Below are 26,149 nucleotides of genomic sequence, written 5' to 3' on the forward strand. Positions count from 1 at the left end.
TCTCTGAGGTGGTCCTCATTTCTTTTAATTCTTTTTTCTTTTTCCCTCTCTGTTTCATTTATTTCTACCATTCTATCTTCTACCTCACTTATCCTATCTTCTGCCTCCATTATTCTACTGTAGATTCCCTCCAGAATGTTTTTTATCTCATTTATTGCATTATTCATTATATATTGACTCTTTTTTATTTCATCTAGGTCTTTGTTAAACCTTTCCTGCATCTTCTCAATCCTTGTCTCAAGGTTATATATCTGTAACTCCAATTTCCTTTCAAGATTTTGGATCATTTTCACTGTCATTATTTGGAATTCTTTATCAGGTAGAGTCCCTATCTCTTCCTCTTTTGTTTGGTTTGGTGAGCATGTATCCTGTTCCTTTACATGCTGGGTATTTCTCTGCCTTTTCATCTTGTTTATATTGCTGTGTTTGGGGTGGCCTTTCTGTATTCTGGCAGTTGGTGGTTCTTCTTTTTTGTGGAGGTTCCCTGCTGTGGGTGGGGTTGGACAGGTGACTTGTGAAGGTTTTCTGGTTAGGGAAGCTTGTGTCGGTGTTCTGGTGGGTGGACCTGGGTTTCTTCTCTCTGGAGGGCAATGAAGTGTCCAGTAATAAGTTTTGAGATGTCATGGAGTTCAGGTGAAGGGGAGAAGTATGTTTTTGGTTCCTTTGTTGGTTACAAAACCAAAATTTTTTACTGAAAAACAAATGCACAAGCTAAAAGTTTCAAGCTATGTTTTATCTGGGGACCCTACTCAGGACTACAACCTGGGAGACAGGATCTCAGAGAGTTCTGAGGAACTCTTCCAGAGAGGTAAGAAAGGATTCAAGATATCTTGGAGTTTTTACTGGGGCGAACTGTAGTAGGAACACATCAAGATTACATCTGAGAATAATTTAAAAAAAGAAACAAAACGGGCATCTCAAGTTCATGATGTTAATGCCTTTCTATGTCTGGTAAGATACAAGTGTCTGGGCTCACTGAAATTATTCCTTTGATATGCATCATAAATACTGGGCCAGTATACTGTTTTTCTCCATTCTGAATCTCCTCTCGGGTTCTGATGGCTTCATGGTGAGCAATATTCATTGCATACCAAAATATCAGGTAAGATTTTTTTCTCTGCAAGAACAAATCTTCCATTCTTCCCAAGATAAAAATATTGTGTCCTTGGTATTTTTCAGAACTTTTTGTTTCTTTGGTTTTTTTTCTAATTACATACATCTTATCTATTCACTGATCAGGGGAATTTTAATTCCACTTTCATAAATTATACTGTTTTTCTTTGAAATTTACATGAGTTTTCCATTATATTTTTCAGAACTCAGGAAAGAAAATGGTAAGTTTTATCACTTTTTTTTAAAAGATTCATTTCCTAGATATATTTTCCTCTTATTTTATGTTCTGTATTGCCTTTCCTTGAAATTTACAAGAGTTTTTCCATTATATGCTTCAGAACAACTCAGGAAGGGAATTGGTAAGTTTTATGACTTTTTTAATAAGATTTATTTCCTAGATATATTTTTCCTTTTATTTTATTTTCTGTATTGGTTTTCCTTGAATTGACATGAGATTTTCCATTATATTTCTCAGAACAATTCACAAATGAAAAAGGTAAGTTTTATGAATTTTTAAAAAAGATTTATTTCCTAGCTATATTTTTGCTCTTATTTTATACTCTGTATTGGTTTTCTTTGAAATTTACCTAAGTTTTTCCATTATAATTTCAAAACAATTCACAAAAGAATATGGTAAGTTTTATGATTTTTTATAAAGATTTAGTTCCTAGATATATGTTTGCTCTTATATTATTCTCTATATTAGTTTTCCTTGAAATTGGCATGATTTTTCCATTATTTTTTCAGAACAACTCACGAGAGAAAATGGTAAGATTTATGATTTTTTAAAAAAGATTTACTTCTTAGATTAATTTTTTCCGCTTATTTTATATCCCATTTTGGTTTTCCTTGAAATTGATGTGAGTTTTTCCATTATATTTTTCAGCACAACTCATGAGAGAAAATGGTAAGTTTTACGACTCTTTTTAAGAGATTTATTTCCTAGATGTATTTCTCCTCTTATTTTATTTTCAATATTGGTTTTCCTTGAAGTGGACATGCATTTTTCCATTATATTTTTCAGAACGATTCACAAAAGAAAATTGTCAATTTATGACTCTCTTTAAAAGATTTATTTACTAGTGATTTTTTCCCCATATTTTAAATTCTGTTTTGTTTTTCCTTGAAATTGACATGAGTTTTTCCATCATATTTTTCAGAACAACTCAAGAAAAAAAATGGAAAGTTTTATGGCATTTTTCAAAAATTTATTTCCTAGACATATTTCTCCTCTTATTTTATTTTGTATATAAGTTTTCTTTGAAATTGACATGATTTTTTCCATTATTTTCTCAAAGCAACTCACAGGAGAAAATGTTAAGTTTTATGACTCTTTAAAAGAATTATTTCCTAGGTATATTTTTCCTCTTATTTTATTTTCTATATTGGTTTTCCTTGAAATTGACATGAGTGTTTCCATTATATTTTCCAGAACAATGCACCAAGGAAAATGGTACGTTTCATGACTTTTTTAAAAAATATTTACTCCTAGATATATTTTTCCTCTTATTTTATATTCTGTATTGTTTTTCCTTGAAATTTACATGAGCTTTTCCATTATATGTTTCAGAACAACTCAAGAGGGAAATTGGTAAGTTTTATGACTTTTTAAAATAGATTTATTTCCTAGATATATTTTTCCTCTTGTGACATTCACCACTTACATACGGCCGCTTTCCTTTGCCTTCTTGTGAATTTCGTATTACCTTCTCCAGTTTCTTTTTGTCTTCATGAACTCGTCCTATATTAAGTATCTTAATTCCCTACTCTAGCTTTTATTCTTTCCTTTTTATTTCATCTTCCTGGTGATTACCATGGAAGGAAAGTTATGACCATCCTGGATAGCATATTTAAAAGCATAGACATTACTTTGCCAACAAAAGTCCGCCTAGTCAAGGCTGTGGTATTTCCAGTGGTCATGTATGGATGTGAGAGTTGGACTGGGAAGAAAGCTGAGTGCCGAAGAATTGATGCTTTGAACTGTGGTGTTGGAGAAGACTCTTGAGAGTCCCTTGGACTGAAGGAGATCCAACCAGTCCATCCTATAGGAGATCAGTCCTGGGTATTCATTGGAAGGACTGATGTTGAAGCTGAAACTCCAATACTTTGGCCACCTCATGCGAAGAGTTGACTCACTGGAAAAGATCCTAATGCTGCGACAGATTGGCGGCAGGAGGAAGAAGGGTATGACAGAGGATGAGATAGCTGGATGGCATCAAAGACTGGATGGACGTGGGTTTGGGTTGACTCCTGGAGTTGGTGATGGACAGGGAGGCCTGGCATGCTGCAATTCATGGAGTCGCAAAGAGTTGGACATGACTGAGCGGCTGAAATGAACTGAACTAAGGTTTTATTCTTTCCTTTTTACCTTATGTTCCTGGAGATTACCATGACTTCATTATAAGGTTGGTGGAAAAAAGAAAAAAAAATTGGTATGATCAAAGGATTAGGCTAAAAAGAATGTGGTTATTTCCATTCAATAGAAAACTTATTTTAACTTCAGTTTTTTCTCATGTGCTCTGAGATGGAGTCCCCATATTTTATATATATTACATTCTTTCAAATTAAGAATAGTGTTCAGACTCCAAAGCTGCTGATTGTTGATCTTTCAAACACTTTGCATATACTAATATCAGGTAATCTTGATACACTTTGCTTGACCATAATCTCCAGTAATCTAAAGTATATAAATATTTTTATATGAATTTGCATCATTTTTTCTATCCAAGCAAAATTACTACTGTTTATTCTTTTTTATTTTAACTATTTAATAGCTAGTTCAAAAATTTGTCTTCCTTCAGGGTCTTGAACATACATTTTTCTGTCACTCAAACAAACTTCATTGGTAATTTACATGTAAATTCTATGGCTATCTTCTAAATTAATTCTACATTATTTTTAGTAACCCACTACAAGAATTATTAAATCTTCATGCCCTTTCATATCTGATTATACTCTTCAAATTATAGTGAAGTTTCTAGATGGAATGAACTTCACACATTTCTTTCTTTGCTTTTGAAATGGACATTACTTAGCAAGTTTCAGACACAAATATTGAGTGATGTATGGTGTTACTTGCATCTTCTTTATGATGTTAAGAACATCTGTTTATATATACATGCATGATTTTGTATTTTCTTTCAGAGAGGAAGAAGGCTCAATTCAAGTCTGGTGAGTAATGATTATCTCTCAGACACCTTTACTGTTCTGTTTTTCTTAGGTTCTGCCCTTACCCTAGTGGGATAGAATGCAAAAATATTTTTTTAAAAAATGCTTAGTGTAAGCAAAACAGCACTGGAAGCATTATCTTTATAAATATCAATGCTTTCAATAAATTCCCTCTGAAGTGAAGCAACTACTGATCACTCAGCATGTAATTCCTCTCCCTTTAGTTTGTTTGTTCCTTCCTACTGTCTATGCTCCTTCCTTCATGCTTCTATCCCTGCCACCTTTGTTTTTTCTCTATTTCTATCTACCCTTCACCTGATAATTTTATCACATGTTTAAAAATTGGAATATGAGGATATAGGATAAAAAGAGAAAGTTCAAAGGATTCAGTAGAAGAAATAGAACAAAGACAAATATTTCTTATATTTGCTTTTAATATAACAAAAAAGACAATGAAAGAAGACATGCAAGAATAAAAGTTAAGTTTTTTCTATTTTGTTCTTTTGCAGCATGGAGGGAAATACCATTATATGCTGGTGAGCAATATGGACTCTGATGAAGAAAATTCTATTATCAAAGATATTTTAAATGAACACCTACTGTGTGCAAAATGTTTTGCTGAAAATCAAGGAAACTCTAAGGCTTTATTCCATGAATTCAGTAGATTACTCATTATTCTAACAGATAATAATGGGTTTAGAACATTACATTTTAATAGTTTTATTATTTTTAGTTGCATATAACATTTTGTTTTGAGTGAAGGTAGAAGGGTTATCATCTACTAAAATCTGAAGAATCTAAAGTGAACAATAAGCAATTTTTTCAGACCCATCATATCCTGTATTTCCTTTCAAACATCCTAAATAGATTACAAATATTTTTCCTATATGAATTTTGAATGAGGAGAGCATAGCGTTGGCACAGGTCTTCAAGTCATACATAATTTAACATCTTGTAAAAAGAGGTTCAAGTATATAAAAAGAGGTTAGTTTTTCCCATCTTTTTTGGTTGCTGTTATTCTTCGATTAAGAAGTATTTTACCATAGTATTCTGGACAGACAGGAAGCTCTGTCTGTCAGATGGTGGATTCTTATGTTCATTTGCTTTTTGCAGACTGGAGGAAAGAAGAGTTTGAGACCGGTGAGTCTGTAATGATTCAAGACAGACCCAGCTCATTGTGGGGTAGTCCCAGGGAAGATGGGTGGGGGGAGAGCACGGTGTTGAGGTGAACTGGATGTTCCCTCATAGAAGGGAGACTCTGGCCTAAGCCTACTGAGATCCTCCCAGAAACCTGATGATCTCTTGTCTTTGCAGTAAATCTGACTCTGGATGCAGCCACTGCCCATCCTGCCCTCTTCCTGTCTGAAGAGGGGAGAAGAGTAACCTGGCAAGAACCATCTCAGGAGCTTCCCAGCTGCTCACAGAGATTTGTCTCCCTTCCCTGTGTGCTTGGTCAGCTGCATGTCAGCTCAGGGAGATACTTCTGGGAGGTGGAGGTGCAGAACGCACATTCCTGGGACCTGGGAGTTTGTAGGAATAATGTAGCAAGGAATGGGAGGGTCACAATGTCACCACAGAATGGTTTCTGGGCCATTAGGCTCTATGAAGGGGAGTACTGGTGCCTCACATCCCCAGAAACTTCTCTTACTCTAAAAGAAAAACCCTGTAGTGTGGGAGTATTCCTGGATTATGAGGCTGGAGATGTATCTTTCTATAACATGACAGATGGATCCCACATATTCACATTTTCCAAACAAACATTTTATGGTGTCCTAAGACCACTTTTTAGACTTTGGTCCTCTGACTCAGGCCCTCTGATCATTGTCCAGATGCAGGAGAACACAATGAGGCTGTAATTCATATGCCTAACCTTCCACGATGATTATAATTCTTCCCACTAGACACAAATTTATATTTTTCTTCCTCCTTTACTGATTTATTCTAAGTTGAAGCTCTGATACACAGACTGATGGTTGTCTCCCATATTACTTCTCCCTTCTTCCTAAGTTATAGGTCCCTCTTCTTCTCACTCTGCCTATGACAGCCTAGTACAAAGATTAGATTTCCTCACATCCCCTGCTGAATGTGACTAAATTATGACCAGTGCATTTTGAGATGAATTATCCTGTATGATTCTTTGGAAAAGACCCTGATCCTGGGAAAGATTGAGGGCAGAAGGCAATGAGGTTGACAGAGGATGAGGTGGTTGGATGGCATCACCAATTCAATGGACATGAACTTGGGCAAACTCTGGCAGATGGTGAGGGACAAGGAAGCCTGGTGTGCTGCAGTCTGAGGGGTTGCAAAAAGTTGGATACGACTTGTCGACTCAACAACAACATTCAGTATGATCTCTGGAATGTGTTCTTAAAGGAAAATTATGTGATTTTCTTCTTTTCTCTAACTATTTGGATGGCCAGAATGTGGCATGATGGATGGATCTCTAAGAACACCTCTGATCATATAATATGATACAGACAGAAAAGAAGATATTAATAGAATAAATCTAGAGCTTTGACAGCTTTATGAGACTACTATATTCTCACTTTCTGAATTACTTCCAGGAAGAAATAAACTTTATATCTTTAAACCATTTGTATGTTGTCTTTGTCTGTTGTGACTGAATCCAGTACTAACTCAAGCATCCTCACTTTAAGGATGGCAGCAGATGACATCCACAGTTGAATATTCAGAGGAAACAGAAATGTAAAGTCCTGTACTTGCTTGCTCAGCAACTCCAGTGTGTCAGTCTCATTTAGGGTCTTTCAATTTCTCCTGAATCCTCAGCCCCTCTTGACTTTACTTCCTACCCTCTTGTTTGTGGTTACCATGGTTAATAATTTTAAGTATTATCTTACTAGTGAGTAAAAATCCCTGGCCTCATTGCCCTTATATCACATGTACTTGAACAAAAACTCCAAATATGGATAAATCTAATTACCCATCCTCATACTGGCAGTTAAACATGCTATACAAATCCACACATGTGAGCAGACTGTTCCTCTTCACATGTGTGATTACCTATCACAACTTGGACACCAGCACTATCAAGTAATCTACTCATTCATTAAAAAATCTACCTTCATTCAACTTCCAAATCTACTCCCACCTTATACTCAATGTATGACTGTGTTCCCACTCTGAAAATTATTAATAGCAATACTCAATTAGAAGACAATTATCTCATCTTTGTAATAATAAATATAACAAATCTAAATCTCTACCTCTCCATTACTCCTCTCTCACTATGTTATTAAGAGAAGTATTTCCCTTTCTTCACAGGGAACACCAACCCATCTTTATCTCCATTCATTCTATACTGTGCTCTCTGGACTTCAATCTATCAGTTGTTCCTCTCAGACTTTCCACAAGCTTTTTTCCACGAATCTTATGTTTTTCAAAATCTCCTCCACCTTAAAAATCAAAACAATACAATTTTCTACCAACTCTGCTGCTGCTGCTGCTAAGTCACTTCAGTCGTGTCCGACTCTGTGCGACCCCACAGATGGCAGCCCACCAGGCTACCCCATCCCTGGGAATCTTCAGGCAAGAACACTGGAGTGGGTTTCCATTGCCTTCACCAATGCATGAAAGTGAAAAGTGAAAGGAAGTTGCTCAGTCGTGTCTGACTCATAGCGACCCTATGGACTACAGCCTACCAGGCTCCTCTGACCAGGGAATTCTCCAGGCAAGAGTACTGGAGTGGGTTGCCATTGCCCTCTCCGTCTACCAACTCTAGATCCTCCTTTATACTCTTCTATCTTTCATAAAGTTCTCAAAATAATTATATAAAAACTGTGGTTGTATTTCTCTGATTCCCATTTCCTTCTGAATATACTCTAGGTTATGGGTTAAACTATATCTCCCTCACCACCTCTCCTAAATTCATGTATTGAAAGCCCTAACGTCCAGTACCTCAGAATGTGACTTTGTTTGGAAATAAGTTCATTGCAGGTATCATAAAGATGGAGTAGAGTGCATCCCTAATACAGTGAGACTGTTGACCTTAAAGGGGGGGCGGGGGGGGAATTTAGACATCCACATAGGCACAAGGAGAATGCCATGTAAAGTTTGGAGTCTGATTCTACAGACAAGGAATGTCCAAGATTACTAACTAAATATCAGCTGCTAGGAGAGAAGCTTGAAAGAGGTTCCTCCCCAGCACCTTCAGAAAAAGCATAGCCCTGTTACACTCTAGTATCACAATTCTTGCCCCCAGAACTGTGATATAATAAACTTCAGTCATTTAAGGTAATCAATGTGTGATACTTCATTATAGTCTATTAATATTCCCAGTTAGCCAATGTACTCTTTTTTGTTTTGTTAAACACAATCTGATCATCTATTCTTTAAAAAAAGATAATAACCCAAGACCTGTTACAGAAACTCAAGAGAATTTCTGCATTTATATAAACTTCATGAAACAGTTGAAAACCAACATAGGAAAAAAGTTCTAAATTCTATGACTGTAATGAATTTGTGTAAAGTACTTAATTCTATGATAATTATGTCTGTATTTCAGTGTTCATACTGCCGCATGCCTTAATACCCATTGTTTCATGTTAAAGCTACCAATATCATTAATTCTTATTTTATAGATGAGTAAAGTAAGGCTTTGATTATTTATATTGTTATCAGACTTTTAATATTTTCCAAAGTCAAGCATTTACTAGACACCAGAACTGGAACTAGAATCTTAGTCATTTAACTTCACAAATCCAAGGCAACTTTTGCTAAACAAACTCATTCTTTTCTTATTTATATAGACCAAAGCATCATGATACATATACTTCATGCTGAGGACCAGTTACAGGTTTATGATTAAAGAAGTAAAATCAACAGCAGTGTGACCAAGAAAGTCATAGTAAATGTATGTATGCTATGCTAAGTTGATTCAGTTGTGACCAACTCTTTGTGCCCTCATGGACTGAAGCCCACCAGGTTCTTCTGATCATGGATTTCTCCAGGAAAGAATACTGGAGTGGATTGCCATGACTCCCCCAGGGGATCTTCCCAACACAGGGATCAAACCAATGTCTCTTACATCTGCTGAATTGGCAAGTGGGTTCTTTACCACTAGCACCACCTGATAAGCCCACTTTATAGCTAAACAGTGGATGTTAAGGCTCTTAGTTTCAATGACCACAAGTTATTAATTCTCAAAGTATGGTTCCAAGGAACATTAGTTCTGTGATAGCCTCTTGCTTAAAGAAAGTTTCAAACTCTTTTCTAATGTAAAAATTATAAAATTCTATAGGCGGCTGTATTTTCTAGAAAGTACTATTCTAAATTATTCCAACCCTAAAAGTGAAGCAGTCAAAAGAAATGAATCTGTCAGCTTGCCCTGCCCTGTGGATTTCAGATTTGATAGTCCTCACAATAAGTAAACCAACACCCCTACCCCCTCATAATAGGTAAACCATGGAAGCCAATTCTGACTCCATGATGCAACTGTTTCTTTGACTTATTTTCGTTACTTTTATTATTATAATCAATCAGAATGATTTGCCTCAGAGAATCCTGCCCCTCTATGCCTGACTGTTAAACTAAAGTGCCTTTGTTCAGAACCCTGTCCACCTGTGGATGGCAGGAAGGAAGAAAATAACACATCCCATGCCTGAGGCTTGCCAATGGGGGCCAAAGAATTGGTCCTAAAATTAGAGGGAGGAATGTGGATACCCAAGGATGAAACACCAGATAAAACCAAGGAGGGTCTTGGAATGCAGGAACTGAAAAACCAGACCCTTGTCATCCTCCCCTCCCCCATATTATAACTATTAAAGGAGTTCAGGTCCTCCTGGGCAGTATAACCTGTCTCTCCTTCTACCCCACAAAGGGAGAAGGTATTTGCCTTACTCTTCCTCCACCAAATATATGTGCCTCATTCAATCAGAAAATGACCCACAAGACACCTATCCCACTCCTTGGACCCTGGGTATAAAAGTGGACTAAAGACCCCCATTCAACATCAGTTGTCCCTTTAGCTGGCCCACTGTCCTAACAGGGTCTCCCAATCTAATAAACTTTATTCTCCTCTAATTCTGCCTCATCTCTGGAAATTCTCTTCCAATCCACACTTGGACCATGACATTTCTGATGGTCTGAATGGGGACTTGGGGTCTCTTCCCCCACCTCCTCACTTCTCCTTTCTCATAGGGACCATCTGTGAAAAGGCAAGTGCTATGGAAGCAACTGAGGAAATCTGGCCAGGGTTACCCTCTGGTGTGTTCCAAAGGCCCCACTGCTCACTGTGCCCCAGTAACTGACAACTGAATGGGTGCGGGTCTCTCCTTTAGACTCCTTTCTAACTGAGGACTAGGCCAACCAATATTGTGTGGGTACGGGTCAGGCACTTAAAAGCCATTAGGGCGCCTGCCACATGAAGACGCCCATGTGAGGATAACGGGGACATGGAATAGATCAGGCCACAAAGGCATCCACACTCTGCAAGACAACTTCCCTGTACTGCGTCAGGCTCATAGTGGTTGAAGCAAAACAGAGACCATTGTTCCCTGGCCATCGCCTCCCCGATAGGATTGTAAGGCAGATTCCTCAGCCTTCTTCCCTGTCACTTTCACTTCTTCCCCTTTTGGCCCGGATTGATTTACAGGAGCCTAGGTGTTGCCTCTGAGTCATCCCAAGAGTGCCTTCCACATTTCAGGGAATCACCGAATGGCGAGTCACCCAGTTGCTCCTGAAAATGTCTGTCTGCCCGGGTCACGTGGTGCCTTAGCCGCTTGGTTCTGTCACAAGGTGCTTTAGCTGTCACAAGGTGCCTTAGCTGCATGGTTCTCAAGGGTCACCTCTCACTCCACATGCGACGGTTGGGACGGTTGGCCATTTTGTGCATTAGTCGCATGAAGAGATCACTGGGACCAAAGGGACAACTTTCTGTCAGCCGGTGACTCTCAGTACCCCCATTCTATGGCAGGTAGGCTAAGAGTGGGTTCTGGTACGTCGAGCCTCTCTCAGACTCACTCCTTGTCTACACTCTCAGAAACTGGAAAATTTTGACCCTGCAAAAGGCATGGCCCCAATACAAACTGGGGGACCCCCCAAAAAAATGGCCTCTGAATGGCACAGTAGCTTTTGCCAAAAACAGAGAGAGGACTCAAAATTTCCTTACCTTCAGTCCTTCAAAGCCCTCAGTCAGGATCTGGATTTGAGAGACTCAAATGTGTCTTTCTGTTGCCTCCCTATCTCTTGTCCCTCTCTGTCTCTCTCCATCAGATTTCCAGACGACCCCTACTCAACCTTTCAGTTTAACGTGATCTCTAGGAAAGAATTCTGAGATTCCCTTTGGTCCAGGTCTTTCTCCTATTTTCAAAAATCTGAGGGATCAAATTTGCCAATTCCAGTCCATTTTAGTTCACTGACTCCTAACTGCTGATGTTCACTCTTGCCATCTCCTGTTGACCACTTCCAATTTACCTTGATTCATGGACTTTATATTCCAGGTTTCTATGCAATATTGTTCTTTAAAGCATCAGACTTTACTTCCATCACCTGTCACATCCACAACGGGGCACTGTTTTTGCTTTGGCTCCATCTCTTCATTCTTTCTGAAGTCATTTCTTCACTCTTTTCCAGTAGCATATTGGGCACCTACCAACCTGGGGAATTCATCTTTCAGTATCACATCTTTTGGCCTTTTCATACTATTCATGGGGTTCTCAAGGCAGGAATACTGAAGTGGCTTGCCATTCCCTTCTCCAGTGGACCACATTTTGTCAAAACTCTCCACAAGTTGTCCATCTTGGGTGGCCCTACACGGCATGTCTCATAATTTCATTGAGTTACACAAGGGTGTGGTCCATGTGATCAATTTGATTAGTTGGATCCAACAACTGTTGGATCATTGAAAATGCAAGAGAGTACCAGAAAACATCTACTTCTGCTTTATTGATTATGCCAAAGCCTTTGACTGTGTGGATCACAACAAACTGTGGAAAATTCTAAAAGCAATGGGAATACCATACCACCTTACCTGCCTCCTGAGAAATCTGTATGCAGGTGAAGAAGCAACAGTTAGAGCCTGACATGGAACAACAGACTGGTTCCAAATTGGGAAAGAGGTACATCAAGGCTGTATATTGTCACCCTGCTTATTTAACTTATATGCAGATTACATCATGCGAAATGCCAGGCTGGATGAAGTCAAGCTGGAATCAAGACTGCCAGGAGAAATATCAATAACCTCAGATGTGCAGATGACACCACCCATATCGCAGAAAGCAAAGAACTAAAGAACCTCTTGATGAAAGTGAAAGAGGAGAGTGAAAAAGATGGCTTAAAACTCAACATTAGCACTCAGAAAATGAAGATCATGGCATCCAGTCCTGTCACTTCATGGCAAATAGATGGGGAAACAATGGAAACAGTGACAGACTTTATTTTGGAGGGTCTCCAAAATCACTGCAGATGGTGACCACAGCTGTGAAATTAAAAGACACTTGCTCCTTGGAAGAAAAGTTCTGACCAACCTAGACAGCATATTAAAAAGCAGAGACATTATTTTGCTGACAGAGTTCCATCCAGTCAAAGCTATGGTTTTTCTAGTAGCTATGGTTTTTCCAGTATGGATGTGAAAGTTGGACTATAAAGAAAGCTGAGCACCAAAGAATTGATACTTTTGAACTGTGTTGTTTAGGAAACTCTTGAGAGTCCCTTGATCTGCAAGGAGATCAAACCAGTCAGTCCTAAAGGAAATCAGTCCTGAATATATATTGGAAGAACTGATGCTAAAGCTGAAGCTCCAATACTTTGGCCACCTGATGTAAAGAACTGACTCCTTGGAAAAGACCCTGATGCTGAAAAAGATTGAAGTCAGGAGGAGATGGGGATAACAGAGGATGAAAGGGTTGGATGACATCACTGACTCAATGGACATGAGTTTCAGCAAGCTCTGGGAGTTGGTGATGGACAGGGAAGCTTGGCATGCTACAGCCCATGGAGTCGCAAAACGTCCAACACTACTGAGTGACTGAACTGATCTGAGTGATTAGAAACTCTCCAAACATCCTAAAGAATTCCCTTCTGACTACTTCTTGTCACTCAGGGTGGTGGTGGACCAAGGGTCCCCCACTCCTGCAAATTCTCTTAACCCTTCAGATTCTTCTGATGGGACAAAGGTCTCACTTCCCACCAGAGGGACAATCCAAGACTTTTATCAGTTGACCTGGCTTTGATATCAGAATCAACTTGAGCACTATTTGGTCAATAATTCATGTATAAAACTATGATTACAGAAAGGAAAGATGGCTTGATGGCCATGATATGATTTAGAGTCTGGAGAAAATTGATTTAAATGAATTTTTTTTTCATGAAAACTGCAAAACCAGTTCTTTTTTGCATATAGAATTAAAAACAACTAGTTTGTTACAAAAGCCTACCTAGGGAAAATCCTGAAGTTAACCTTTTCCATGTTCTTGAAATACACTGCCACTTTGCCTGAGACCTCAGCCTTGGGCAAATTAGAATTTCAAGCAAAAAAAAGGGGGGGGGGGTCAAAGGGATATTTTAAATCTCAGGTGGAAAACTATGAGATCTCTGTCTGTCTGTCTGTCTGTCTGGATTTATGTACGTCTCAGTGTGTGTCTTTTGTTTTTTGATAATATTGCTGAAGATGTAAATGAGTTCTTATTTAATTGGCCTAAAGAAAATAAGTGTTTATAAATCAAACAGTTCTAAATACAAAAAAAAAAAAGAAAACAAAACAAAAGAACTAACGTAAATGAATTTCAGATTCACTTGAACTGGGAAATATTCAGTATTAAATATCTAGTATTAATGTTTGTTTGCTAATCTAATATAGACAAGAGTCATTAATTAACATTAAGCATAATATTTTCATTGTGCCTAGGTTTATTATAAGTTCAATATTGCTATATCTGTCACAAGTTTGTCAACAAGGAAAGTACCTCTAGAAAAAAAAACTCTTAAAAAATATAAATGAGATATGAACTTTTAGATAAACTATTAAAAATAATTATGCTTTAAAAATGTCTGTCTAAAATAGTCTCTCCAGATTTTGGTAACATGAATTACTATTACTGCGCTAAACATGAAAATTTGTTGAATAGCTAGGTCATTTCCAAATAAAATAAAATTCTGAGATTCTGAAACATTCACTACTTAACACTAACTTCTTCTTACACAGAAACTAATGAGATTTTTTTAGTATTAATGAACAGTGTTTGGTGCCATCCTGAGACGTTCTTTATAAGAAAACAAAATTGTTTTTAGAAATGTTCACTGGTACTTATGTTCACTGATCTATAGAATGCTAATATAAAGGTCAGTTTATTGGTTGCTTAAGGAAAGTAGGATGTATGTTTCATCAATAAAGTAGGTATAAGGAGTGAAACTGCATTTTATGAAGGGAAAAGGAAGTAGTTCTGATGTACAGGTGGCTGTTTCAGGAGAGGAGAACAAAGGAATGGGTACAGAAAGTGATAATGAGGTTTTATGAAAAGTGGACCCCCAGAAAAGAGTTTTGCACATAATACAAGTTTTCTTGAGACATTGAACTGCCTTTGATAATGGGTTTTAAGTTTCTTTACCTTATCACAGAAGTGATCTATTCTATGTTTACCTTTGAAATCTTTGTTGACGTTGGCTAAGCGAATGACTATGTTTCACAGTGATTTATACGATCCTACCTGACTGTTATAAACCCTTTTGATATTAATTGACAAAACTTCTTAAATAATTTGACTTCTAGCTAACTTTGGGATGCTTCAGAGGGCCCCTGAGACATCCCAAAGAGAGTATTAAACTACCTGAGTTCACTTGACATGTTAAATTACATGGGAAGTATTGTTAGAGGAGTGATGAATCCTCTCAGGTTATATTGTACAGTTGATGTTACTAATATAGATATCCTAGAAATTATGTGAAATTCATGAAAATCTGCTATGTCCTGGTAAAATGTTGTCAGTTATAATTCTAGTTATCATATTAAAGTGTTACAAGTCACAGCAATGACCAGGTCACTTGGTCAATTGCAATTTAATCAGATTTTAATCATGCCTATTATGGTTTCATTCTGATGCCTTTGCAAGAATACTGCTATTTCAAGACGTATGGAAGACTTTTCTAAAGTTAACAAACAAACAAATTTTGTTTGTTTGTTATCTGGTAAGCTGGTACTAGACTGGAATTTAGTCTACTCTCTATGTTAAGAGAACAAAGTTTTCTTAGAATGCAGCTTTCACTAACAGATTATGAATTTCTTCACCTTTAAGTGATTTATATTTGTTTTTAAAATCTTCTGTTACTTTGGTAAAGTAAATAAGTATTATTTAAGATTATGGTACATGTAGAAAAGCTCATTCTGCCTCTACAAAAATAACCCCTCACAGTTAGAATTTTGCTATCCTGATGTCCTTAAAACATGGCATAGTCTGCTCCTAAATCAGGGAATTAAAAATGGGTGAACAAGAGCTGTAATCAAAGAGTCGGGGCTATGGGAAACCCAAGATGGCCGCTTGGCTTTTCTGGGCTCCCTGACAAACCTCATTTTTATTTGATGGGTTAAAGTCTTCCCTGGCTTCAGGGTTAATTCCCTCACAATGACAAAAAATTATATTTCACTTATTATTAAGTTCTAGTTTTGTTAATTAAGGTCTGTGTTTATGACTCACTTCTGAGCTAGTTCCTTGTTGTTATGTTACATTGCTAAAAGATTTAAATTATTAAAAAGGACACTGTAAGTTTGCTTCTAAAGCTTATCTCAGTAACCAATCTTTGAATAAAGGTCAGATGCTCCATAAGGAGATTAACAAGGAGATTAACACCTGGCTATAATCATTTAACTAAGTCAGATGACCTGGGGTATACTGGGCTATATCTAATGAAAGTTCTTGACTTAAATTTTTGCTTGTGACCTTACTAATAACTGCTAGCTATATTATTTTCTATGTCACTTGTTTCAGAAGATTGTTTTTACATTATGGTAATGTGTGACTGAGCCTGTGATAAAATGCTGATATGCAGTTTCATATGAGATCAATGACTGTAATAAAGTAACTCTAGATATGGGAAGAAGCAATAAGAGGGAATATTTTCCTGGACCAAGAGGCTAGTAAGACAGGTATAGACAGAGACTCTTGCTACTTGCAAGGCCTGGTCTAGTAACAGCACCATGAGTGGCCTGTCAATGGAATCTTCATTAGACCTGGGAATGAGCCTTCCCAGCACCATGGGACACAATGGTCATGAAATGCCCCAAAGCATGGCAAATATGTGGCTATGAAAGGGTGCTGCTGACTAGAAGTTGGCACTTGCCAGCTGCCTCTACAAAGATAAATCATGACCACTGAAAGCTGCTTACCTTCAACACCCCTTGAAAGCAATTCAGGTTAGAGATCAGAAATAAGGCACTCTGTGCTCTGGGAAAAACCTGGCAGAACAGGCTTTGAGATAGTCAGGTGTTTTGAGATAAAGATTTTATGAGCCCAAATTCTTGCATCTTCTCATACCTAGAGAAATACTAATGTCACAAACCAATGTCTAGTCCTGGTTCTCCTGGCTACCTCCTCAGCAGATTTTCTACTTCTGTTTCAGGAAGGGGGGCCCCTTCCAGGGCCCGAAACCGGGCTTTTGTCTAACACTTGGAAATCAATTGTCTGAGAAGACACATGTGCTGACAAAGCAAGAGATTTTATTGGGAAAGGGCAGCCAGGTGGAGAGCAGTAGGGTAAAGGAACCCAGGAGAACAGCTCTGCCACATGGCTCACAGTCTCAGGTTTTATGATGTTGGGATTAGTTTCTGGGTTGTCTATAGCCAATCATTCTGACTCAGACTCATTCCTGGTGCCTTGTTCAGGAAGGTGGTCGGACATGTGGTGTCTCCTTTTGACCTTTCCTGAACTCTTCCGGTTGGTGGTGGCTTATTCGTTCCTTGTTCCTTACCAGGACCACCTGTCATAAAACAACTCGTGCAACTGGTTACTATGGTGCCTGGCCAGGGTGGGTGGTTTCAGTCAGTGTGCTTCCCCTAACACTTCTATTAATCTTCGGGCCATGTATCTTTAACTTTCTTGTTAAGTCTGTTTCTTCTAGAATACAACAAATCTCCAAGTGGTAGTACAACAAGAATAGTCCCTAGCCAACATCCAGACAATACTGAAACAAGCCACCTTACCATTCTGTGGACTCTCATCTCCCTCCATAAATCACCCTGACAGAGAACAGGCAAAGAGAACCCCAGAGCCCCACGACAACCCTGTATAACCTGAAGAAGCAAGAACAGTTATCACCCCTTTTCCTTTGAGATTGGTTTCCCAAAGGCCTGAGAAGGGAAATAGGTAGATAGTTAGACATGAGCAGGGTATCAAAGGGACCAAAGAATTGGCCCTAAAAATAGAGGGAGGAATGTGGTGACCCAAGGATGAAAGACCAGATAAACTGTTATGCAGTTAGAATAGGAAACAGGAGTCCAGAATGGAGGTAGCTAAAAGACAAGGGAGGGAAAAGCCCCCAAAAATAGAACAAAGGAAGGTCCAAAGATCAGAGTGAGAACCTCAGGTAAAACAAACTGCACTCCAGCTAGCCCAGAAGTTAAAAAAAACATATAAAAAGAGGAGCCAAAGGGCTGGGGTCTCGCTCTCTTTCTCTCTCCCCCATGCACAAGCGCTCTTTGTCTCTCATTCTCTTTCTCTCTCTCTCTCTTCTTTGTGTCTTTTGGGTCAGCATTCCCCCATGCCTTGAGGATGATCGTCCTTTGTTTTCTAAATAAAACTGAGGGAGCTATAATATTGTCCAAGAGCTGTGACGCGCGAAGAGCTTTAATGTCCGTCGCTTCAAATTTCTGTTGAGAAGAGACAGAATCTAGATTACAGTCCCCCAACATCTGTGGTGCTGTGACTCCAATTGAACCTGGCTGAAACAACCTTGGCGCAGTCCCCGCAAGGAGGAGGCCAAGCACAGCAGGAGCCCAAGTTGGAGAAAGCTCCTGTGGTAGAAGCAGAACATGAAGAAAACCCAGCGCAAGAGAAGTGACAAAAAGCCCATCGTGCTGGAAACCAGGACAGTGAAAAATGAACTCAGCAGAAAGTTCACGTGGCTCAGTCTCACATTCGAGACCTCTGGTTAAGATAGGAGGTCCTCACTCCTACCGCTGGAGGTACATATGCCTAATGAAATCTTAATTCCTTCGCAATCTCTCATTTCTTGCTTCCTTGACCCCCCCCCACAAACAGGCGAGTGGCAGTGCGCAACTGAGGGAGTCTGGAGAGGCTACTCCTCAGTATGTCCCAAAGGAGTACATACAGTACTCCCAGCTGAGCCCCAGTAGCTGTTACCCAAGCAGGTGGGGATTCTTCTGTCTTTAATCTTTGTGCCAAGGATCAGTCCTGTGAAAACTGTGAGCAGAGGTCAGGTATTTAGGAGATTTTCTGGCAGGCTATAAAGGGGATTCCTTGGCACATCTTTCCCACTGCATTTTCCTCCCGTCCTTCAGTTCTCTCTCCTGGGACTAAAGCCCAGCCAAAACCCATGATGCCTGGCTTCAGGGCCTAATGAAGCTCAGGCTCTGATGTCTCATTGCAAAAATTCAGTGAGAGACACAGCAATAGGTGAGAGGTGGATTTGTTAGGATTCAAAGAGAAGTACACTCTGCAGGGTGTGGTCCATTGGCTTAGGCCAAGGAATGACGCCTGGCTAGGTGAATTCATAGGCTAATGAGTGGGAGAATCATCCCAACCATTGTGGAGCCACCCACTCCTCCATCTTTTGACAGTGCCTTGGAGCTGTCCTGACACCTCTGGGTGTGCCATTTAGCTTACAGATTGGGGATTAAGGTTTACTTGAATTTGACTTGTCATCTTGGACCCAACTGATTTTAATCGGTTTATGCTATGCCCTTGTGCTATGTCATTCTTTCAAAAGTTATGCCCTGCCCTCTTCCCTCCTGTCTCATGCTCTTTTCTTGAGCCCTAGCTTGGCCCACAATGTTGCCTCTACAATCTTCTGGAGGGACAACCAGAAAATAGCTGGCCCTTGGGAGGGAAATACTGTATAATATCCAATCCCTCTAGATGTTCAGGCCTTCATCTTCCATGTTTCCTACAGCATGTGCAACATCAGCATCTCTCAGTGAACCCACTAGGGTGGGTGACAGGCACACAATGCCTGCTAGAAGTCCACCTGTTAGCATCCCTTCAAAGGCAATTGGGCTTCCAGGGATAATGTTTGCCACTTTGGGAGTTGGTCCTGCAGGCCATTTGGGCCCAAACCCTTACCACCCTTCTCACAAAATTACAAACATACCCCAGGATCAAATCTCCACTCCACTTTTATGGACCATCTGGTTTTTGTTGCCTCTTAAAAAACTGGTTCTTAAGCCAATTACTAACTCCTACAATCAGGACCTGTCCCCTTGTAGGCTCCACCCAGTCTATTATTAAAATACCTTAATGCCCCTAACAGAGCCAGATAACGCACTCCTTTCTCATTACTTCTATTATTACCTAAAGTGGGTCTATGACAATGAAATGTTTACCACTGGAGACACCCTAACCTGCTCTTATGGAGGACTAGGGGAGGAAATCAGTGACTTACAATCCCTTAAAGCAGTAAGAGGATAAGGCTTATGACCATTTCACCAGATTCCCAGTCTCGGGTCACAGGCTTGGATTGCTTTACATCAGGGATTCTATTCCCATCTGCAGTGAACAAACTGGCAATGAGTTAAAATTGCAACCCCTTATACCTACCCAGCACTGGGCACGCTGGAGATCTTGGGGACACCCAACTCCAGTCTGGGAGTCCCAGGGGGTCAACCTGCCTTGACCGGCCTAGGGATTTGGTCTTCGAAAATTTGTCACACCTCAACCTGCTTGGGGATTCGCCAATCCAGGGGTCACAGGAGGTCATCACGGCTCGACCTGCCCAAGGACCCAATTCTCAGGAGGCCAATCTGCCTCGATCTGCCTGGGGATTTGATCTCTGGGAGGCTTTCATGTCTCAGTCTGCCTGGAGATCTGCACCCTGACCCAGGGATGCCTGGCTCTCAGGTTGCAACAATACTGGGTAGGATAAGCTTCAGAAAGACTCACCCCTAAGGAAGTCCACCCATGAAAATAGAAGGAAGCCTATTACTTGTGGGACTGTGCCCAGTCTCAGCAATAACTCAGGAGCCCAACAAGAACCCCACTGCCTTTCTGGAAAGGCTAAAAGAGGCCCTCCAAAAGTTTACCAATCTGGACTTAGACTCTTACGAGGGACAGGTGATTTTAAATGACAAATTCCTGTCCCAATGTGCATCCGATATCAGAATAAAGTTACGACAGCCACAGCAGCAGGACCCTGCTGCCTCTTTAGATGAGATGGTCCAGACAGCCATCAATAAAAGGTATAAAAGGTACTGACCTTTTATAACAGAGAACATAAGAAGGAGGCCAAGGCCCAGGAGAGGGAGAAAAGGATGCTGGCCGCCCTCCATGGAAGCCCTGTGGCAAACCCTGAGTCCTTAAAGGACAAGGCACATGCCTAATTTGCAGACAGGCAGAGCATTGGGCCAAAGAGTGTCCAAACCCGTGACAAGTCTCCTAAAACAGCTTACCACAAATGCCATGAACTGGGACATTGGGCAGCACTCTGCCCTTGGGACCCAAGAGCCTCAAAGTCAAGCACCAAGCCTTTCCCCATGGTGGTTCAACAGGACTGAAGCGGCCCGCTCCAGCCAGCCCATCTGTCACAGATAACCATCACGGGGCTGGAGCCAAAGGTGCAAATGGATGTGGCAGGTAGGTCCGAGAATTTCTTGGTTGACACGGGGGCTACATACTCTGTCTTGATCTCCTACTCTGGAGTCTTCTCCTCCCAAAACTGTAGCATTTGGGGTGCTACAGGAAAAACAACTACTAAAAGACTCACCTGAGCACTTCTTGGTAGCTGGGATGGACAAATATTTTCCCACCAGTTCCTGGTGGTCTCTGAGTGTCCTACTCCCTTATTGGGAAGAGACATACTTACTAAACTGGGGACCACCCTTGTGATGGGAAGCTTTTCAGCCCCTAGAGCCCTACAGCTTCTGGTTACTACTGAAGAACCCATTACACCCTCTCCAATAGAGAAGGACCAAAAACTATGGGAGGACAAAATTAACCTCCAGGTGTGGGACCATGGGACTCCTGGACAAGCCCACAAAGCTGAACCAGTCATCATTGTCCTCTGAGAACCTACTCGGTTTCCTAACCAGAACCAATATTCCCTCAGAAGAGATGCTCGGGAGGGACTACAGCCTTTAATAAATAAATTCCTTGCTTGTCAGCTATTGGTCCCCACCAATTCACCCTGTAATACCCTGATCCTCTCTGTAAAGAAAAAGGATAGAACCTGGTGAATGGTTCAAGATCTCTGGATCATAAATGAAGCTGTAGTACCCCTCCATCCCACAGTGCCCAATCCCTATATAATATTGGGAGAAATCCCACCCAGTGCCAAGTTGTTTACAATCTTGGATCTTAAAGATGCTTTTTTTTTTGCATACCACTGGCTAAAGAATCCCAATATCTTTTGCCTTTGAGTGGGAGGCCCCAGGAGAAAAACACCAACAGATGACTTGGCCAGTATTACCTCAGGGGTTCAGAGATGGTCCCCACCTGTTTGGACAGGCCCTTAGCCAGGATCTCCTAGATCTGGACCGGGGGCCTAACGGGACAATATTACAGTATGTAGATCACCTACCAATCTGCTCTCCAGATGAGAAAAATGCCCAACAGCATGCAATTCAGGTTCTAAACTTTTTGGCAGAGAGGGTATATAAAGTCTCCCATGCTAAGGCACGGAGATGGTCGAGACAAAGGTCACTTACCTGGGAGTTCAGAATACACAAGGGTCCAGGAGGCTGTCCTCTGATCAGGTACAAGGTACAGTTGTCCTCCCCCACGACTCAAAAACAATTGCGAATTTTCCTGGGGCTAATTGGGTATTGTACAATCTGGATACCCAACTATGGTCTAATTGCCCAGCCCTTATATGAAAGCTTAAAGGGACGGGATGATTCAATCCCACTGATGTGGCGAACTCCTCAAAAGAAGGCAGAGGCTACACTAAAATGAGCCTTGACTCATGCACTTGCCTTGAGGTTGCCAGACCCAGAAACAGCATTCCAATTTTATATCCACAAAAGAGAGGAAATAGCCTGGGGAGTGTTAACTCAAAGGTTAGGATCTGAGCCCCAACCTGTAGCTTACTTATCCAAGACGCTCAACCCAAGCACCCGAGGCTGGCCTCCCTGCCTTCAAAATCTTGCAGCTATTGCAATCCTGATAGAAGATGCTTTAAAACTCTTTTGAGGGCAAACTAACTATTTGTACCAGCCACCAAGTGAAACAACTCCTAAATGGGAGAGGCCCTTATGGATGTCTCATCAAAGAATCCTCAAGTATCAAGTAGGGCTGATGGAAAATCCAGGCCTCACTATATCCGCTTGTGAGGTTCTTAACCCAGCCACCCTCCTGCCTATCCCCGAGGTCTCTCTCCCCTTTCACTCTTGTCTAGAAACCTTGGACCACTGGACAAAACCCCGACAGGGATTGTTGGAAGACCCTCGAACCAATCCTGAGGAAATCTGGTACACTGATGGAAGCAGCTTTGTCTTGGATGGAAAAAGAAGAACCAAAAATGCAGTAGTCTCCAATTTTGAGACCACAGAGGCTAAACCTTTGCCACCAGGTACTTCAGCCCAATTAGCTGAGCTCATAGCCCTGACTTGAGCTTTAGAGATGGGAAAAGGAAAAAGAATAGCCATTTACACGGACTCCAAGTATGCCTTTCTGGTGCTACATGCACATGCTGCTATTTGGAAAGAAAAGGGATACTTGACCAACTGAGGGTCCCCAATCAATATGGTGATCAAACCTTTAGACTCTTGGATGCAGTCCATCTGCCCATTGAGGTTTCAGTCTCCCACAGTAAAGGACACCAAAAAGGGAGCATGGAAGTGACACGAGAGAACCAAGCAGCTGTCTACGGCCATAACACCCTGAACGCGCCCAATCTGGTCTGATTTCGGAAGCTATGCAGGGTCGGGCCTGGTTAGTACTTGGATGGGAGAACCAAGCAGCTATTAGGCAGCTAAGAGAGCAGCATTACAGAACAATGAGCTAATAGGGATTGCCACCTTAGTTCCACAGACTAATTTGCCAGAAACTCCTTCATATACTGAAGGTGAGACTCTTAAAGCTAAGAGTGAGGGCTTTCAGGAAGATCATATGGGGTGGTTCCAAAAGGAGGGACTCCTTTTTCTGCCTGTGAAACTCCAATGGAAGTTGGTTAACTCTTTACATGCCACCACTCATTTAGGGGAAAAGGCCCTCCAAAGATTACTAGAAAGGTCCTTCAGAGGAACAGGCCTCCAAACGACTAAAAGGCAAGTGGTCTACTCTTGTCCCACTTGCCAATTAAACAAGGAGCTCGAAGACCCCAGCTGGTCCAGCCCATCCAATGACATGGGGTCTACCCAGGAGAAGACTGGCAGATGGACTTCACCCAGATGCCAGTTTCTCAAGGGTATAAATACCTATTAATCATAAAAGTACATTCACAGGGTGGATTGAAGGCTTTCCCACCTGGACTGTGACGGCTGAGAAGGTAGTAAAAAAAAAAAAAAACTGCTCCATGAAATCATTCCAAGATTTGGTCTGCCCAGATCATCACAAAGTGACAATGGGACATCATTTACTTCTAAGGTCACCCAAGCAAAGCAAGCAAGCAAAGTCACTCAGTCGTGTCTGACTCTTTGCGACCCCATGGGCTTTGGCCTACCAGGCTCCTCCGTCCATGGGATTTTCCAGGTAAGAATACTGGAGTGGGTTGCCATTTCCGTCTCTAGAGGTTCTTCCCGACACAGGGATCAAACCCAGATCTCCCGCATTACAGGCAGACCCTTTACCCTATGAGCCACCAGGGAAGCCCAGGGATTCTCTAAAGCATTGGGCATTACTTGTTATCTCCATTGTGCCTGGATCCTCAGTCTTCAGAAAAGTAGAAAGAGTCACCCAATTATTAAAATCAGCAATAATAAAGATAACCCAGGAGACCTCCCTGGAATGGAAGGAGGCTTTACAAATAGCTCTCCTCCACATCTGTATTGACCCTAAGGAACAGGTTGGTCTTAGTCCTTATGAGATGCTATATGAGAGACCTTTTGTTTATGTCAATGACCACTTCCTAGATCTAGAGGCTCAGACCCTCCAGTCTTATACCATGGCCATTGGTCAATTCCAACAGAATATACGTTTCTGGGGTGTGAACCAGGACCCAAAAGATTCTAAGGAGTCACCACTATATACTCCAAGGACTCAAGTCCTAATTAAAGTCTGGAAAGGTCAGTCCCCAAAGGCTCAACTTCAGCCCACATGGAAGGGCCCCTACCCTGTAATACTTTCTACTCCCACAGCAGTCAAGGGGCACAAGGACATGACTCCTGGATTCACTACTCACAAATCACCAAGGAAGAAAACAGAAGAAGACACTCAATACACCTGTGAGTCCCTGGGAGATCCTCAGATACCTATTCAGAACTACAAATTAGTGCCATTCTAATGAACACCCCCAAAATCTAGTTTCTGGGAATAAGATTTCTCAGGACAGCTCTAAAGAGCCAACACAGCTTGGCAGGAGTTGTACTCCAAAACAGACAAGAGATAGATCTTTCGATCCCTGAACAAGGAGGGATTTGAGCCATCCTGGCGATGGGAAATTGGAGTTGGCTAATGCCCCTATTATTAGTCCTTGTTATGCCATCTTGATGCTCCTTATGATTGCTCCATGTATTATCAATTGTCTAACCCATTTTGTCTCTGCCTAGGTCAACAATCTGCAACATGCAGTGCCAGTTCAACAAGGATATATAAAATTACAGCCGACCATGGAAAATATCACTCACCCTTAGATGGACACTGCTAAAAGGACTCTGAGGCCTGAGACTAGCAAGCGGGGGAGACCCAATGCCCCTCGCCATCCCAATTCAGAAGGAAGTAGCCAGAAAGACTTTGATGCCCCTATTCCCAAAGAATTGGGCCTCCCATCTCTTGAGGGGGGAATGTTAGGTAGTTAGGATAGGAAACAGGAGCCCAGAACGGCAGTGGCTGAAAGACAAGGAAGGGAAAAGCTCGTGAAAGTAGAACAAAGGAAGGTCCAAGGACCTAGGTGAGGACCTCAGGTGGAACAAACAGCACTCCTGGCTAGCCCAATTTATATAGGGCAGTTCCCAGGGGGAGGAAAAAAGTATATAAAAAGAGGAGCCAAAGGCCAGGGTCTTTATCTTTCTGGCTTACTTCACTCTGTATAATGGACTCCAGTTTCATCTATCTCATTAGAACTGATTCAAATGTATTCTTTTTAATGGCTGAGTAATATTCCATTGTGTATATGTACCATAGCTTTCTTATCCATTTGTCTGCTGATGGGCATCTAGGTTGCTTCCATGTCCTGACTATTATAAACAGTGCTGCGATGAACACTGGGGTACACATGTCTGAATAACATTGAAACAAGTATACTATCAAGTGTGAAAAAGATCAGCAGCCCAGGTTGGATGTATGAAACAAATGCTCAGGGCTTGTGCACTGGGAAGACCCAGAGGGATGGGATGGGGAGGGAGGTGGGAGGGGGGATCAGGATGAGGAACACATGTAAATCCATTGCTGATTCTTGTCAATGTATGGCAAAAACCACTACAATATTGTAAAGTAACTAGACTCCAACTAATAAAAATAAATGGAAAAAAAAAAAAAAAAAAACCAGGGTCTCTCTCTCTCTCTCTCTCTGCCCCGCACGAGCACTCTCTGTCCCTTTTTCTCTTTCTCTCTCTCTCTCTCGTCTCTTCATGTCTTTTGGGTCGGCATGCCCCCAT

At 40.9% G+C, this 26,149-nt stretch overlaps 2 protein-coding genes across 3 annotated transcripts in view; both read left to right on the forward strand.

Moving 5' to 3' along the window:
• Positions 1 to 6,871, forward strand: part of LOC122697223 (butyrophilin subfamily 1 member A1-like) — a 59,110-nt gene extending 52,239 nt beyond the window's left edge. For both annotated transcript variants that reach the window (XM_043907752.1, XM_043907753.1), the window contains 9 exons: positions 1,317 to 1,334; positions 1,861 to 1,881; positions 2,000 to 2,020; positions 2,546 to 2,566; positions 2,684 to 2,704; positions 4,258 to 4,284; positions 4,791 to 4,817; positions 5,395 to 5,421; positions 5,596 to 6,871. In XM_043907752.1, coding sequence (XP_043763687.1) covers positions 1,317 to 1,334; positions 1,861 to 1,881; positions 2,000 to 2,020; positions 2,546 to 2,566; positions 2,684 to 2,704; positions 4,258 to 4,284; positions 4,791 to 4,817; positions 5,395 to 5,421; positions 5,596 to 6,137 — 725 coding nt within the window. In that variant the 3' untranslated portion in view covers positions 6,138 to 6,871. The remainder of the gene's footprint in view (positions 1 to 1,316; positions 1,335 to 1,860; positions 1,882 to 1,999; positions 2,021 to 2,545; positions 2,567 to 2,683; positions 2,705 to 4,257; positions 4,285 to 4,790; positions 4,818 to 5,394; positions 5,422 to 5,595) is intronic.
• The window catches only part of LOC122697222 (butyrophilin subfamily 1 member A1-like), a 217,972-nt gene that overhangs the window by 138,016 nt on the left and 53,807 nt on the right, over positions 1 to 26,149 (forward strand). The window lies entirely within an intron of this gene.

The sequence above is a fragment of the Cervus elaphus genome, chromosome 7 (genome assembly GCF_910594005.1).
Source record: "Cervus elaphus chromosome 7, mCerEla1.1, whole genome shotgun sequence".
Lineage (NCBI taxonomy): Eukaryota > Metazoa > Chordata > Mammalia > Artiodactyla > Cervidae > Cervus > Cervus elaphus.